Raw genomic sequence first — 17,023 nt, 5'->3', positions numbered from 1 at the left:
ATCATTGTTTGGTGGTCAACGTTGATATTGTGGTAGGCCGCTACAAATAAGTCAATGTATGGGAAACACTGGGTGACCCCATGGGTGGTGGCACCAATCCAGGGAAAGAGGGGTGAGGGAGAACCAGGGACGCGGTCCTTGGCTGGGGAAGAGACACGGGCACGAACGCGGTTCACGCCGGTGGGAGATGATGGGGAAAGGGAAAAGGTAGCGACGCGGTCGCTACAGGGGAGGGGGAGGAGGTTGCACAGCACCCTGGGTCTGCAAAGAGAAGAGGCTTGATTAGCTGGAATAGAGAAAAGAGACCGCAGTAGTGGAAGGCAAGGTAGAGGGCTGCACGCGGGCAGCCATAACTTGCTGGGTTGACAAAGCATGTTGCATGGACAAAGGGAGAGATGCCGGAGGAACGGAGCTCCACACTACGGCGCAGGTGCTTGGCTGATTGGCTAGCAGGAGGGAAAGAAAAAGGATTGAGCTCAACACTCTGACTGAGGACAAGTTTCAGGAGAAAATTGGGAAAGTGTTGGCCTTGATTTGAAATTGTTTAAGAATGTATGTTTCATTTTAGCCAACACCTATCAAGAAATTCAAAATGAGCAAATTACATTTAGCCACAAAGTACAATGGAGACGATAGTAGTCTAGTAGTTGTAGGCTGTTGCTTACAACATGCTTTGATGATACAGGCCTAACACCCCAGGATAGTGCATATAATTACATAGAGTTGTGATAATTGAGTTTGAGTAATCCAGGGATAGCAATAGCGCCAATTTAGCAATATGAGGTGCTATGGAAACCAGGAAGTAATTAAAATACTGTAGCTAACAGCAAGAAAAGTGGTGAGCAGCACATTATTAGAGAGGATTCCAAGGAACAGCAGAGCTACACGCTGGTGTAGGTGCTTCCATGGTCAGCTAGGAGTGTAACAGAGCAAAGCTACACGCTGGTGTACCTGTGCTCCCATGGTAAGCTAGGGAAGGCTTTAATATGCTGGCACTCTCAACACAGAGGAAGGCGAAAAACTCCCAAACACTTTAAAGGAGAAAAAATTCCTTCCTTGCCCTCTTAGCAATGAGCTCCTGTGTATCAGCTGCCTTACGGCCAAAGCCGGCATTGAGGTGGGGGTAAAAGCGGCAAAACTGACCTACAATTCCGAGCAAACTTTACCAAAGAACCACGAAGGACTGGAAGCCTGATTTATCAGAAATGTCACGTCTATATAACATGGCCGCTTGCAATGTTCAAGTGTGATTCACGGGATATTTAGCCTACACTGACTTCAGTTCACCCTATGCCTCTAGACAAGAACTCCGTGAGCCTGTAACTATTAACACGGCCAATATGACCGAAAGTTGTTAGCTAAAAACAAGTAAGGCAAATAGCTAAACAAGTGCCTTCATCTAGTAGGCTATAGCCTACATGTTTGTGACATGTATCTCAACATTCAGCAGGAACGAGTGGGCTTTACAAACAGCTCTAATACAAAGCAACAAGATAAGAACTACCTCCCTGCAGTAGTTTCCCACGCAACCTAGACCATGAAAGTCTGTAACACATAGTGGGCAGCAAGTTCTGCTTGAGACAGGCGAGCAAACCGGTAGTCACTGCGAGCGGAGTAACACCGATGCTGCAACTTCGGCAGGTAGACTGCGAATAAATAACCTGACTGATTGAAGAAGGAGGCGTGGCAAATTCCGTCACGCTCCTCCCGAACTTCCGTTTGTAAAACGCCATTAGGTTCTGGCCAAGGACCCCCTTGATGTGTTATTAAACCCATCGATAATACTACGGCAAATGTCAAAATACATTAAGCTATTCCTAATAATTATTTTAGCCACAAGCACTTCGCTATGGAGCATACAGTGTGTAAAAATTGTATTTGGGGGTTTCTGTTATATGAGAGCTATCACTCTACTATTATTCCCAGTCATTATCATGGGAAATATAATGTTCAGATATGCCTCACATTATTATAATGGCATTGTATAACAACCCTCATAGTAAAAGGTATATTTTACATTTTTCAAATGTATTTATTTGTTGCTTTTATTTTTCCTTCCAACTTGCTGAGGCCCCCGTGGCACCCCCTCGCGGCCCCGGCCCCCACTTTGAAAACCACTGTTGTAGAGTACAAATACTTCGTTACTGTACTTAAGTAGAAATTTCACGTATCTGTACTTTACTTCGCTATTTAAATTTATGTCAACTTTCACTTTTACTCCACTACATTTCCTAGATAAAATGTATACTTTTACTCCGTTACATTTCCACTAAGCATCTTCGTTACTCGTTACTAAAACATAAAATTAGAAGAAATGTGTGCGACTGCAGTAAGGGAAGTTTGGCGAATCACTGCTCCTAGATTGCATTACGCACGCTGCACGCTCTATTTCAGCGCTTGTTTGTTGGAGGACGCACAACTGAAACCGCCATGGAAGCACGAGCACCTACTGGAGGACCTCCCGTTATCATAGACGACCGCCCCGACGGTAGTGGTGAACTTGGTGAACAGGGTAGTGGTGAAGATAACGTCATACACCCGTGGCCGTATTTGCAAGGAATGTTTCTGTACGTTGGCAGCTTTCTGTGAAGCTGAGCACTCCGCTACCTGCCTCAGCGGCCTGTGAAAGGCTATTTAGCATCGCAGGACTTGTCTTCAGTCCAAGAAGAGTAAGACTGAATCAGGCCTGGGGTGGGAAATCGGGAGAATTCCCAGTGGGCCGCTTCACTTTTGGGCCGGTCGAGGAAAAAAATATTGACATTTGTCACGTTAGCCTATCTTTTCTTAAAGTAGGACACGTTCCGCATTCTGTGCATGACACCAATGCAATGCCTCTGCAAGGGTTGTAGCCTACGTGAGGGAGTTCTCCCCTCCCAAAAAGATTTGGTTGGGTCCATATAGCCCGTTTTTTCCAAAAAGTTTCCTCAGATACGGATAGCTGAGCCGGCCCTGCAGTAGACACAAGCGCCAGGAAGAATGGATGGTAGAAAGAGGCCAGGAGAGACTGAGCAGCAGATCAACCAGTCGACCACTGAAAATGATGAGCCCGAAATTAGTGATGAGGAGGCCATGACTACAGGGACAAGTAGAGAGGATAAATTAAAGTTATTTAATGTAAGAAAGAGCAATTACCCTACATGATAAACCTATATGCCTTGTTTGTTCAGAAGAGGGTGTAGTAAAGGAGTAGGCTAAATCACCAAACAACAATATAGCCTTCCCATGCAAAAAACATGTAGCCTAAACATTAGTTCAATATGCCTCTTTTTGGAAGCGTGGGATAGACTACATTTCAAAGGCTTTCTTTCTTTCTGTTTTGGAATAGTGAAATATTTTTTGTTAACTTCTTAGTTGAAGTGAATTATTATATAACCTTTACACATTTGTTGAACCATGGTACTAATAAAAACTACAGGATAGTAAGAGCTGAAATGTTGCTTAATTTATCCAATTTCCACCACTATGGAAAACGTGGGCCGGTCTTGGGCCTGAAACTCCCAAGCACTGAATTCTGGCAACTTTGAAAACCAGCTTCTTTTGAAGATGAATAGACACCTTTTCAGTTTCAACTAATGACTGGCATATTAGTAGCTGGACATAGGTGGCCTGTGTGTGTGTGAGTGAGATGGTGACCTGGGGAGTAAGCCCTAGAAATGCTCATACCACATGACCAAAATTTTCTCCCTACAAGCAGGTCATTTTTTTTTTAAAGAAATAAGTTATTTACTTTTCATTTTTACCTGAAGTTCATACAAAAGTGACATTTCTGTTTCTGTTTTTTCTTTGATGTCAGCTCTAAAAATATGCTGTTTGTTCTTTGAACTTAAGAGAATTGTGCCTGAAAAGTCCTAGAAAAGAATGTGATTTTGACTTGATGAGTGAGATTAAGAAGATATGGGAACCCTGAATATGCTTTATGCTTTACTATAAGAAAGCCACAATAAAAGTTAAAAATAAAACCGCTTGCTTTTTACTTTTACTTCAAATACTTAAGTACATTAAATATCAGAAAATTACTTTTGATACTTAAATACAGTATATATCAGATACTTTAAGACTTTTACTTAAGTAATATTCTAAAAGGTAACTTTCACTTCTACCAAAGTCTTTTTCTAGTGCGATACTTGTACTGTTACTCAAGTATTGCTTTCTAGTACTTTATACAACACTGCTGAGAACAGAATCTCATTGGCTGTGTTTCAAGGCTGTTTTCTCAAAATGAGTTTCCTCTCCCACTTTGAGCACGAAATCTCCACTTCAGAAACACTTACATACACCAAACTTTCTAGTCTTATGCCTAAGTATATTTAGAAGATTTTTACAGAAGGGTTTATTGATATATTATTATGACATGTTATGCCTACATTTTTTTAAGGCTATTGACAGCATGTTCTGATATTTATTAATTTATTCATATTTCTTATATTTTTTTCAGTGTTCAACTGGGGAAGTGGCAAAGTGATATCTGCTAGTTAAAAAAATTACCATATTCACCTGTAGTGTCTTGCCTAAATAGATACACTACAGAGTAATCTGGTTTTGAAATAAATTGTAGCAAATATAAACATGTTCTCCAACTTTGGGCTTTAAAAGTTCTTAAAACTGAGCTTTGCTTAAATCGCTTAGATATCTGTGAATATTAAAATCAGAGGATATACAGCTCATGACTTTGTGACAAAGAGTTTGTCAATGTCAATAAGTCTGTCTGTGTGTGTGTGTGTGTGTCAGTAAGCGTATATGTCCATCTGTCTGTTTGTGTGTGTGTGTGTGTGTGTGTGTCTACCTGGCTACTCAGTAAGATGCACACCAGCATGTAGAATTGCTGAAAGCCAATCGCTCCACTGCCATTCCTGTCCAACATGTCAAAGGTCATCATGATCTCCTTCTCCCCAAAGGTTGTGACCTCCCGCATGAAGTGGGCGAACTGGACATCTGATGAGGTCAAACAGGACAAGTTTGTTTATACAGGGCACACACACATACATACAGGCCATTACATACAGGGCATTACATACAGGCCATTACATACAGGGCATTACATTACATACAGGCTATTACATACAGGCCATTACATACAGGGCATTACATACAGGCCATTACATACAGGGCATTACATTACATACAGATTTGGTCTGCACCCGGTGAGTAGCTCCTTTTTGCCTCAAGCAACATAACGTGTATTAGTATCTTGGTTGTCTGCTCCGTACTGCCCAAAGTCTCGTTTGTTTCAGCGGAGCGATTGTATCGCTGCTGGTGATCAGGGTGGAGAGCTGAGTAGCCTACGATCTGTGGAGGACTTACGGGACGGTATCGAGCTATCGGAACACTTGTGGGTTGCCGTGCAGGTGACTGCTTGGCTAGGCTAGGCCGGGTAAACACGGAAGCTACTGCTTGCTTGCTTCAGTGGCGCTAAAAGTGGGTATGCGCTATATGCGGCGCATAGGGGAGCATCACCGTGGCGGCGCCAAATCGATGGTAAAAAATAAAATAATAATAACTAGATGTACCGCATAGCGGTACAAAATATAACCGCCGCTCAGTCCTGTACATCCGTTCCACGAACATAAATCACACTAATCAATTTGTATCCATCTTCTACTCCACCCCCACTCTTGAAACTTTTGTGTATGCTTGTTTGGCATGCCTGTGTGTGTGTGTGTGTGCGGGCCGCACAGCAAGTAGCCTACTGGTGCTGCAAAGGTGAATAGATTTGTAGCACTAGCCAAAAAATATGTAGCATTGTTGGGCAATTCCATGCAAAGGTCATCCTTAACATGGAAAAAAAAAGTTGTGCATACGCAAATAGAACTGTTGTTAAAATCTTCATTTAGGTCTATATTTTATTGTTTGTAACTGATCTGATTGAATTTGATGGAGAATTACACTCTTTTTACATCATAAATATGGTGTGCAACCATACAGAAACAACATTTTTTCACATGGTAATATTATACATATTTAAAAAGTGGATAAATGGACCCAAGGTTCAAACAAATTGTGTCATTTGACAAATTCCAGATTGACAAGGGAATGGTAGAGTAATGTCTATGCTCAGCTTGCCTTTAAGAGCACAACTCCTTACATTTGTAAGGCTTTTGTTTTTAAGTCAGCAAGTTCCATGGCCATGTCACATCCATAACGTTTTATAGGAAAAGTTTATGCTACACATACAGTGTTGATGCGACAATGTCCATAGTGTCTGTGCAAAGCTGATTTATATCAATGTAAAGTGTGATGACCAAATTGTGCCCCTTTCTTACTTTTAAAACCTTTAATGGTGCGTTATGGATGTGACGTTATGGATGTTACATAATGTGAATTTACAAGACTGGAGACTTTGTTATACCTCAAAGCCGATAAAACGTCTGTTCTAGTGGCATGTCAGTTTCAACGCATTTCACCTTAGTGTTTAGGCCTACAATTGACATTTCAAAGATTATTAGGTTGATCAAAACCACAAGGAGGCCTTGCCTAACTATTAGCAAAACAAACATAATATTAAAATACCTCCAGTGATTAGCCTAGCCATAGCCTATTTTCAAGTGGCCTAATAACGAAAATCTGAGCGATTATCTTCCTGTAACTGTCATACTGTTGTTGTACAGTAACTGAATTATCGTGTTAGCTGGTGAAGATGGCTGACTTTGCAGCTGGAGTTAACATAACAACCTTCTGTTGCAGATCTGTTCAGCCTGCCGCTCACGTCTGCTTAACACAGTTTAATTTTAAATGTGACGCAATATGCCAGCATTTGAAGTGTCAGGTCCTCTGTAGCTAATACCCACAGAGTAACATTAGTAACGGCAGCAATAAACTAGATGTACCGCATAGCGGTACAAAATAAGACCGCCTCTCAGTCCTGCATATTCTCTTCGCAAAAATAAATCATGCTTGTCAATTTGTCTCCATCTCTTACTCCTGCAACTCATGTGCATGTAAATGAGTGTGTGCATATGTGAGTTTGCTTTTGTTTATAAGAGTGTGTGTGTGTGTGTGTCTGTGTGTGCATGTGCGTATGCGTGCCTGTGTTTCCATGCGCACATGCGTATGCGTGCCTGTGTGTGTGCGTTTATGTGTCTGCATTCATGTGGGTGGGTGTTTGTGTGTGTGTGTGTGTGCTTGCCTGTCTGAATGTGTTTATGTGTGTGTGTGTGCTTGCCTGTCTGTATGTGTCCGACTGTGCGTGCGTGCGTGTGTGTGCGTGTGTGCATGTGCGCGTGCATGTACTTTATGTGTGCAAATCACAAATGAGTGGGTATGGGTTAGGTTGATGTGGGCTCTTGAGACTAACATACCATAAATATTTTGTCATCTTGGGTGCAACGGTTCAGGTAGGGCTAGTTATAGGGCTAGGTATATACATGTTCCCTGGTGTTTCAGTTGATGACGGTAAAAAAATATATGTATATATATTTTATATTTTAAATGACTTATTGTCCTGATTCTTCCTGTGGATCTTAGTGGGCACTGAGGAAGCAATAATTTCATCGCTAGTTTTTCATGATTACTATTTCAATTGTTTCATATCAAAATTCACTACTTAATTATGTGTTTTATGTAGTTTGTCGAGGACTGGTTCAGACACGTCACATCCATAACGTGAAACCGTCACATCCATAACGCCAGTTTTTCCTACATAATGCATTACAAAAATGACGCATAGTTTCAAAAACACACTTTTTGTGTTCATTCAAGTCTCCTTCATGCTACATATATCATAGTTTCGGCAGTTTTCTTCAAAATTCACAGAGTTTGTAGAATACCTGTAATCTCTCACAAAAGTGTGTCCATTTCATGTCACATCCATAACGCTGATATTATGCCTTGTATTCTTAGGATGAAATTGATTATATGAAATTTGAGGATTTCTCAGTATTCAGAGGACATAGGTTACATTAAAAGATATGCAAATTAATTCACTGATACTAATTTTGCCCCCACTCTAAGGCATTTTGTTTACCAATATGAGTCCAATTGTCACATCCATAACGCTGGAACTGCCCTGTTATAAAACCTTTAAAATCTCTAAACAATCACAAGTAGGGCAGTTCATCATAGTTCATCCATTGCAACTGGACTGATGAAAGGTCATGTACACCTGTAGGCTACATTGTATTTGGGGAAAGCAGAAGGTATCAATTTTACATTTATGTAGTTATTTATTTATTAACAAACAAAACAATAACTGTCATTTCTATGCAGTTTTCAACAGCTATCAAGAAGAGAGGTCATGCCATGGATTTTTGTGAATGTTTCTTCTTCTATGCACGATTTTAGTCATCTTTAGTTCATATGATGGGAAAAATACTGATTTCCACATTGCAACTACTGAATCCATGGTCAGGGACCACCTGCAATGTCATCACGGACCACGAGTGCGCCACGGACCACTGGTTGAAAACACCTGGCTTACAGTATCAAGCAGACTTAAGCTGCCACCTCTTGGCGAAAAGTTGTAATACATTTCACCCAGCTGCGTGAATCACAGAAAGCGTGAATGAAGTGGCCACTTCTAAATGGGACCCACTGTACAGTAGCTGAAGGTCTGTGGCTAAAGCAGCCATAATGAAAGTGTTATCATTGTTTGGACACTTCCCACACACACATGCTTTTTAATCGCATAGACTACAACTACCAAGCTGGAATCAAAGCACATCGATTCACCTCTCATAGTCACACCCTAAAGAAGCACTTCAAACAAACAAACAAGCGTCTCAGTCTCACGAATGTATAGCCATAGGCAAAACTGTTTCAGACGTAACGTTAGTAGCCTAAATCATCCATTGCACAGAATGATTTTTGTAGCACGTGCAACAGGTAGGCTACAGTAGCCTAGAAATCTAGACGCACCCTAGCGGCAGCAAATTTGCTTCCAGGGCTAGTCTAGCAACTCTCCGTTGGCTTGTGAGCTCGAAAAAATTAAACTTCTATCAGGCCAATCAAATCATGTAGAGAGTCGCTTAACATAATGATTGATGGCAGAGTTGCAACGGTTTGGCTTGAATTCCCTGCTACTTGAAAACAAAGAAGATGGATGTTACTGTTGGCGCTGTATTGCGTGCAGAGGGAATTTGAAAGACAACCGATTATCCCGCCCCTCGGACTGAGCACTGTGAACGGTGAGTGCCCAGACCCTACATTTTAATGTGGGTCTGGCTCGTCAGGCTAAGGCTACAGCCCTGCCCTGGATACATCTCTCAAAGTGCGCTCTAAAACATTTGGTTTAAATGGAGATGTAGCCTAGATCATCACTGGTGCGTTAATAAATCTACATTGTGACGAGTTGACACAAATTATTCACTTTGACGAATTTATGTAGTCTAGTCAATTGAGCCATGCTCTTCCTTAACATTACTTGAAACACCTTTGAAAATAGAGAATTGTTTGGGAATGAATGTTAGGTCAGATGCTTTTTGAGACTTTTTGTGGTCTTAGGCTGCTGTAGCTAATGCAACATTTTACAAAGCACTGACAGGACCACCAAGGACTGTGAGCGAATCAACAGCAGAAAAACCTATTTAGCAAGCAGAAATGTCCCAGCCTGTTTAGGATGCTTCATAGACAGGTTATCTTTCAGGTAGGCTAGGCCTATATTTTCCATTAGAAAACCATGTTAGCGAACACGTTGTGACTAACTCACTTAGCTCCTGTAGGCTGTAATGGTCAGAAAAGAAGATGACAGTCGAAAGATATATTACAGCGCTGATATCAATGTGCTTGGTAACCGCATTTATGGTTTTCTTCAAATACACTGGTCAATAATCAAATTGGCCTCCATCACTCAACCAATGCTAACAATAGGCCTAACATTATTTTACCTAGGTCGTAGGTAGGCCATTACAACTTGTATAAGATTAACATACCTGCAGTTAAAACCAAGCATGTCCGATAAACATTCTCAGATTAATTTCGGCTTAAAGAAGAAATGGGAATTACATTTCATGTGAAAATCATCCTACCCTTATTAGACGTTCTCTGCGGTAAACTACAGTGTCCTTGTAGGAAGCGTCTTTCCAACCCACTTTAGATTAACTTCCAACAAAATTACGTCTCACTGCAACGATGCGCCATCTGGTGGACAAACGACTACGTAATGCCAATACTGGAAATGCAGCCAAATGATGATGATGAATATTTGGTTTTCCTTTAATCCTACTGAATTTGTAATTATGTATCGGCCGTTCTAATTGCCGATACCGATAGTATGTGTGTGCACCACCATCTACAGGCCAATGAGTGTACAGTCACTAAATGTACACAACTTTTTTTAGACCCCCCATGGATGAAATTCTACGAAACTTGGCATACCCCCAGAGAATGTCAGTTTAATCATACACATAAAGGGGGGCTACATACCCACCAAATTTCATGTGCCCCGGTGTTTCGGTGTCCCGTACGGAGCCCTCCGGGTGACATGGGGAAAAAAAACATGGGTTAAAAAAAAAAAAAAAAAAAGCAATGGGGAAAAAAACATGAAGAAGAAAAAAAAACGATGCACTTTTGCGGGATCTCATTGCGGGATCTCGCAAAGTTTTGCTGTCTGTTAGGTAATTTATTGTAGCCTGCTGTGTGTGCGTGTCTGCGCGCAGGTGTCTCCCTCTCCCTCCCGTGTCATAGGCCTATGTAATGTGTCCAGAAAACCCACAACACGCAACAGTGATAGAGCAATCATAGTATCATGATACGATTGCCATCTGGCGGTAGTGGTTTGTGGGCCTATTGGGGTCAAGTAGGAAGCCCAGCAAGTTCCAAAAGTATAAAAAAAGTTTTGCGAGATCCCGCAATGAGATCCCGCAAAAGTGCATCGTTTTTTTTTTCTTCTTCATGTTTTTTTTCCCCATTACTTTTTTTTTTTTTTTTTTAACCCATGTTTTTTTTCCCCATGTCACCCGGAGGGCTCCGTAGTCCCGGGTATCGTTGACCAAAAATTCAGGAAGTAGATGACGAAAAAAAAAGTTCAATAAGTTAAATAAGTGGATGGTGAAAAGCAACAGGTAGGATTTAAAGTATGACGTCTGTGCTTGGAGGCTTGCAAATATTCATGTTAACAGACTAGCGTTTGCTAAGCATATGCCGATTGAAACATAACCTATTCCATTAAGATAGCTAGGTGGCTACCATGCTCATACTGAACTTTTAATGGCAAACTGCAAACAGAAATGTCACGCTAGCAACAACTCATCACATGTTTCCATTTCCTAACAATCCTAATATTAATAGCTTAATATTGTGCTGATAATGTGGCAAACAAAGGCTAGAGTTGGATCAGCCTTATCCTTTGTGAGCAACAGCTGGCAAAAGGACGTTAGGAGAACCGTTTAGACTCTCTTAAAGTCTTAAAGTGACAATGCACCATTTAACAATACTTCAAGTTCAAATTGGCAGAATTTCTTAAAACATAATAATTTACACTAATAAATTATTGGCCTTTTGTTTAACTTTGTTGTTTGTGTTTTTTTTTGTTTTTTTTTGGGGGGGGGGGGCGCCAATTTGTTGTTGCATACCCCTCAAAAAATGGGTAGCTGCGCCCCTGCTTGCTTGCTTGTTTGTCTAGTGCTGTGCTGACTGTGGGAACTGCTGTGGGGCATCTGGCGCTGCTGGTGGCTGGCGGCGGTATTACTGGCTGTGGTCTCGCCTTGTTTTATTATAGTGTTTGTTGTACATTTTTAATGTGACTTTATTGTGATTGACTTAACATGTCTATTTATATTTAATAAATTTGTAAAAAGATTTTGAGCACCTTTGCCTCACTGATTAATCACACTGCCTACTGCCTTGAATTGATCTTAATTACTCAGGTTAAAACCTGTATTGCTGTCTGGTCACGGGCAGCCTTACGATTACTACTAATCTGGTGACACATACAGGGCACTACATACAGGGCATTAGATAGATAGATACTTTATTGATCCCCAAGGGGATCTATCAGGGCATTACATACAGGGCATTACACACAGTTTACCACACACACTACACTGTAAAAAATGACACAGTAGAAATGCATGAAAAATATGAGGCAACTTATTACACGTGAAAATATTAGGGGAAAATATAACCCTATTATTTTTAAGAATATAGACTTTAACAAATCATGGAAATTTACTTAAATTATTCATGTATACAAAAAAAATGTGGAAAATATCTCAATGCAATTAAGCATATTCAAAATAAAAATCAAGGAAATTTCCCTGATTTTTTCTGGTTAATTTTGCATGATAAAATCACGTGTAATATAGTTGCCTCACTTATTTTGAGCAGTTATGCATGTTTTAAATAATCTATTACCATACATTTTAAAGGATGTGGTGTATATACACCAGAGGAGGCTCCTTCATTGAGGAAAGGGAGGAACACCCTCCCTAAAATTTCAGAGAAAAATAAAAAATATATAAAGTGAATTACTAATCTGATAAATTACTGTTAATATTACTATTTTTAACACTTTGAATGAACAAAATCGTTCCCCTAGGTCAAAATGCCAACAGCACCCCCTATCGCAATTGAAAATTACTGTATGGAGGAGCTTCCTCCTCAAGCCCCTCATTGAAGTCCATTATAAACGCCTCGGACCCCAGCGGCTCTTGAATCACGTCGTTTTCAATGGCCAAGGGAGGAAGCTCCTCCGTACAGTAATTTTCAATTGCGATAGGGGGTGCTGTTTTTAGCGGCAACGGTTCAAGAATGTTATCTGCAGTCAAACTACGAATCTTATGTTGAACGGAAAGCTTGTTTTTTGCTCGTAAAATAAACAGTACAATGGAATCAGAGGACAATCTCAAATCTTTTATACATTCAAAGACACTGATAATGTTTATCAAAGCAGGAAGACCAGCTCCAAAAATTCATATTCCAAAACATTATGGTAAGTGTAGGCTACTGAATGCTACATAGTCAGACAAATAGGCTACTCATGGCTAACTGGTAACGTTAGCACAGAAAACAATCAGCCATAGCCTACTGCTGGCCTGTCACATACGTGGACAGTTCACTTGGTGATAAAACATTTTTGGATAGTTATGCGTCGTTATAATCATCCAAGTTATGCCTTAACTAAACAATTGTTAAATAAGGTTCTTGTTGTTATGTTCTTGTTTTCACCGTTCTAAATGTATCTTTGGATGGTAACATTGTTAATGAATGTTTCAGACCATGATGCATTCCTTTAATGACGTCTTCAATAACATTTGCCTTTCGAGTATGCTTTCATAAATTCCCACTTAGCTATTACAACCTGTCTTTAAATTATAGCGATTTGGCTTTAAAACAATAGCATGTTACAAATAACCACATTTAAGGTCTATTTTTAATGGTAAATAGTGACATGGTTTTATAAAACAAGTGTCTATTTTTATTATTATAGACTTTTCTGCCAATGTATTACACTGAGCAAAACCTCCAGACTTTCCGTAATTTTGCACATCTGGAAAACAGTATTTCATAACTAGACCTACATATCTTCCCTGACTTCCCAGACCTAAATTTACATTTATTTACATTTACATTTATTATTTTAGCACTATTATCCAAAGTGACTTATATATTTCAATTATATTACAAAGTCCATTGTCCCTGGACGAATTGTCCCCCCCCCCCCTCCCCCCGAGAATGTCAGAACAGCATTTATTGCACAACATTGCCAGTTAAAATGCTACATAGTACATACTGCTGCTATAAATGTGTCTGGGTAGGCGGCCTACATACTCTATTGTTCACATATGCCACCAACACCATCACAACCTCACATTTGCCACTAACGCCAATCAAGCAGACATTCCTTCCTCCGTTATTTTTTTAACCACCAGCCGCCACTGATATACACAATTAGAGAATCAGTATTTCATTTAACAGCATTTATTCAGTGTAAATTAAACCTGACGTTGAAGGGGAAAAAAAACAATAGCTTGGGCATTAAAAAAAAAACATTTAAAAATATTCAGATGACTGACAGAGATATAACACAAACATATAATTTTCATCAACATCTACACAAAATACTCCAACTCTCTGCAAAAAAAGCAGTATGGGGTCTGGCCGCTCAGCCAAACTGAGTAATCCGGGACAAAGGGGCCTTGGTCAGACAGGTAACCAAGGACACAATGGTGACTATGAATGAGATCGAGAGTTCCTTTGAGAAGATAAGAGAAGTGTAAAGGACAAACATCAGTTCAAAATTGTTTTTACCCAACAATTCTACTACCAAATTTAGGTTTTTCTTGTCACGCTGCAGGCAAGTTGTGTGAGAGGCTATATGTGCACAATAATGTTTATACTTTGTTTTTTCACATTAGAAAACAAAACATACCCATGCATTTCAACAATGTGGCTGACCAGGATATGATGCCGTCTTGTGCAGTGTGTCAAGGTGCTCGATCTACTATAGTCCTCCATTGTGTCCTCTCCCCCTGAACTCTTCTCCAGAACCTCCTGGACCATCTATTGGTAAAAGAGAAACAATAACGGTGATAAAGTGTAACTCAAGAGTACAAACAACCTAGGGTCTATTTATGGTAGTATGGTAGCAAAATTTAAGAAATTCAGTTTCCAATTTTGGTTAATTTAATTCAACTAAAGGGTAACAAAATCGTTTTTTACCTTACCCACTGGCCAAGTGATCTGATGAAACTCTGATCTGATGAATCTCAATGAAACTTCCATAAGAAAAACCAGGCTGCAGTTTGAGGTACTTTTTTAGTCCACGGTACTGGACCTTGATGAGCATTTTGCCAACCCTGTTAAAACAATTGTCCATAATTATATAAACACAAGAACCACAATTGACTCTCAGCAGTATATCAACTAACTGGCAAAGGACTTCCAACATTCATTCTGACATCATTTACCATGTAGGCTACCAAATGAAACAAACAGAAGTGTTTATGTGTTCAAATATGTTAACATAATCGCTAAATAACCCAAATAAAACCAACAGACACTTAACTAATATCAGTGCCATATCATTACTGAGAATGGACAATGCACCGTTAACCAACAGTTACCTTACACCACATGTAGCCTATGCTACAAATGCCGAAAAAGAATGCCCTGGTGGTCTCAGCTAACGTTAGCTACGAGCAAAATATGTATAACCCGAATTAAAAGTAAATAGAATTCAGTTCAATCAAACGTCAATTAGTTGACAGACTGCTTTAATTAGTCAGTCAACAGATCCCTTAGTGCCAGACAAGCACTTGGCACCACACTAGATCGCTTAGAACAGTGGAGTCCTGGCTAACTAATGTTAACCAGCTACGTTAGCATGTTAGCTATTCCCTCAGTGGCTATTAAAATTCCAACCGTCTTTTCGAATTTGTTACAGAAAGATTAAGACGTCGTTGACTCCAATATTATATTAATGTCAGTTAACAGTGTCCCAAGTATTACAAATGATTATAAACTTGGCCATTTCAAATTGATACGGTTATAATATAACCTACCGAAGTGAAGGTTAGCTTGCTGGTTAGTTTACCAACCATCTGAGTACAGCTAGCCACCATGCAACTGTTAAGCTAACTTCACCAATATTTCCTAGGACCTAGTAGCAGAAACACGTTGGTATGAAAATATATACCTGTGATGTGGCATTACTTAATTGTATATTTGTGGTAGTTTTCATTCTAGCTTTCACAAGTAGCAGGAACAAATTACTTTACCTTTTACTAATCCATGCTGAACTTCAATGGCGTCCGTCTTCTTTTCAAAATCTCAACTGAAGGACGTTTTTCAGATGTTCAAAATATTTGAGGAAAATGCTGCACATTTATCAGAGAGAAATTGCGCAACTTCCCATAATTCTTTTAGGGAACATTTTCTCTGAATTTTTTTCTCGCAAATGTAGTTGATTTATTTGGGGAAAAACATAATAATTATTTTTTTAAGGCCACTGCTTCAAGAAATTAAGTCATACATGATTTTTTTTGTGTAATTTCCGTGGCACTAGGATTCATTTTTTACAGTGTATATCCTCACATATGATCATGTTTACCACACACACACACACACACACACACACTACATCCTCACATATGATCATGTTTACCACACACACACTACATCCTCACATATGATCATGTTTACCACACACACACACATCCTCACATATGATCATGCTTACCACACACAGTACATCCTCACATATTATCATGTTTACCACACACACACACACTACATCCTATGATCATGTATACCACACACACACACACACACACACTACATCCTCACATATACAATTCTGGCCAGCTCTCTGATTCAACAGATACTGAACATTGTTGTACAATGACTGATTCAACATACTGATCATTGTTGTACATTGTGCTGAACTTGTTTGAGATGACACTGTAAAATACAATAGGTGAGTTCAGGTAATTTGGGACACTTGGGACACTTGAAACCACCTAAAAAAAAGACCACCACTAAAAACCACCTACAATTCTAAAGACTACTTTACGTGGTACTTTTACAATTTCTGATGGATCTATGTTATCTCTTAAGAAAATAACTTGCTAAGAAAAAAATATTTATGAAGCTTTGGACCTTCAAAAGGTCAAAGACCGATGGTGTGTTCAGGGACAATCACTGCGTATCAGTTTAGTCAGTTTAGTTTAGTCATTAAATTGACTTGCCTAATTATAAACTAATTTGCCTAATTATACATTTATTTGCCTAATTATAAATTGAAATTGGAAATTGGTTGTAAGCTCATTAGACCCATGGAATTGGCCCATGTTCATACATGTGCCATTTTAAAATCTGATTTATCTGATTTAGGGCAATTCCATGCAAAGGTCATGGAAAAAAAAAGTTGTGCATACGCAAATAGAACTGTTGTTAAAATCTTCATTTAGGTCTATATTTTATTGTTTGTAACTGATCTGATTGTATTTGATGGAGAATTACACTCTTTTTATATCATAAATATGGTGTGCAACCATACAGAAACAACATTTTTCACATGGTAATATTATACATATTTAAAAAGTGGATAAATGGACCCAAGGTTCAAACAAATTGTGTCATTTGACAAATT

The 17,023-nt window shown here is 39.4% G+C and overlaps 1 protein-coding gene across 1 annotated transcript in view; it reads right to left on the bottom strand.

Moving 5' to 3' along the window:
- Window positions 1-17,023, bottom strand: part of LOC143126102 (EF-hand calcium-binding domain-containing protein 9-like) — a 43,394-nt gene that overhangs the window by 22,126 nt on the left and 4,245 nt on the right. Inside the window, exon 2 of the mRNA XM_076288019.1 lies at window positions 4,784-4,932. Coding sequence (XP_076144134.1) covers window positions 4,784-4,932 — 149 coding nt within the window. The remainder of the gene's footprint in view (window positions 1-4,783; window positions 4,933-17,023) is intronic.

Source organism: Alosa pseudoharengus, unplaced genomic scaffold, assembly GCF_046254945.1.
Source record: "Alosa pseudoharengus isolate Yale_2024_CS ecotype anadromous, Long Island Sound unplaced genomic scaffold, YU_APseudo_1.1 YU_APseudo_1.1_scf_16, whole genome shotgun sequence".
NCBI classification, from domain to species: domain Eukaryota; kingdom Metazoa; phylum Chordata; class Actinopteri; order Clupeiformes; family Clupeidae; genus Alosa; species Alosa pseudoharengus.
Note: the sequence above shows the minus strand (reverse complement) of the source record. Positions and strands in the feature narration are given on the sequence as shown.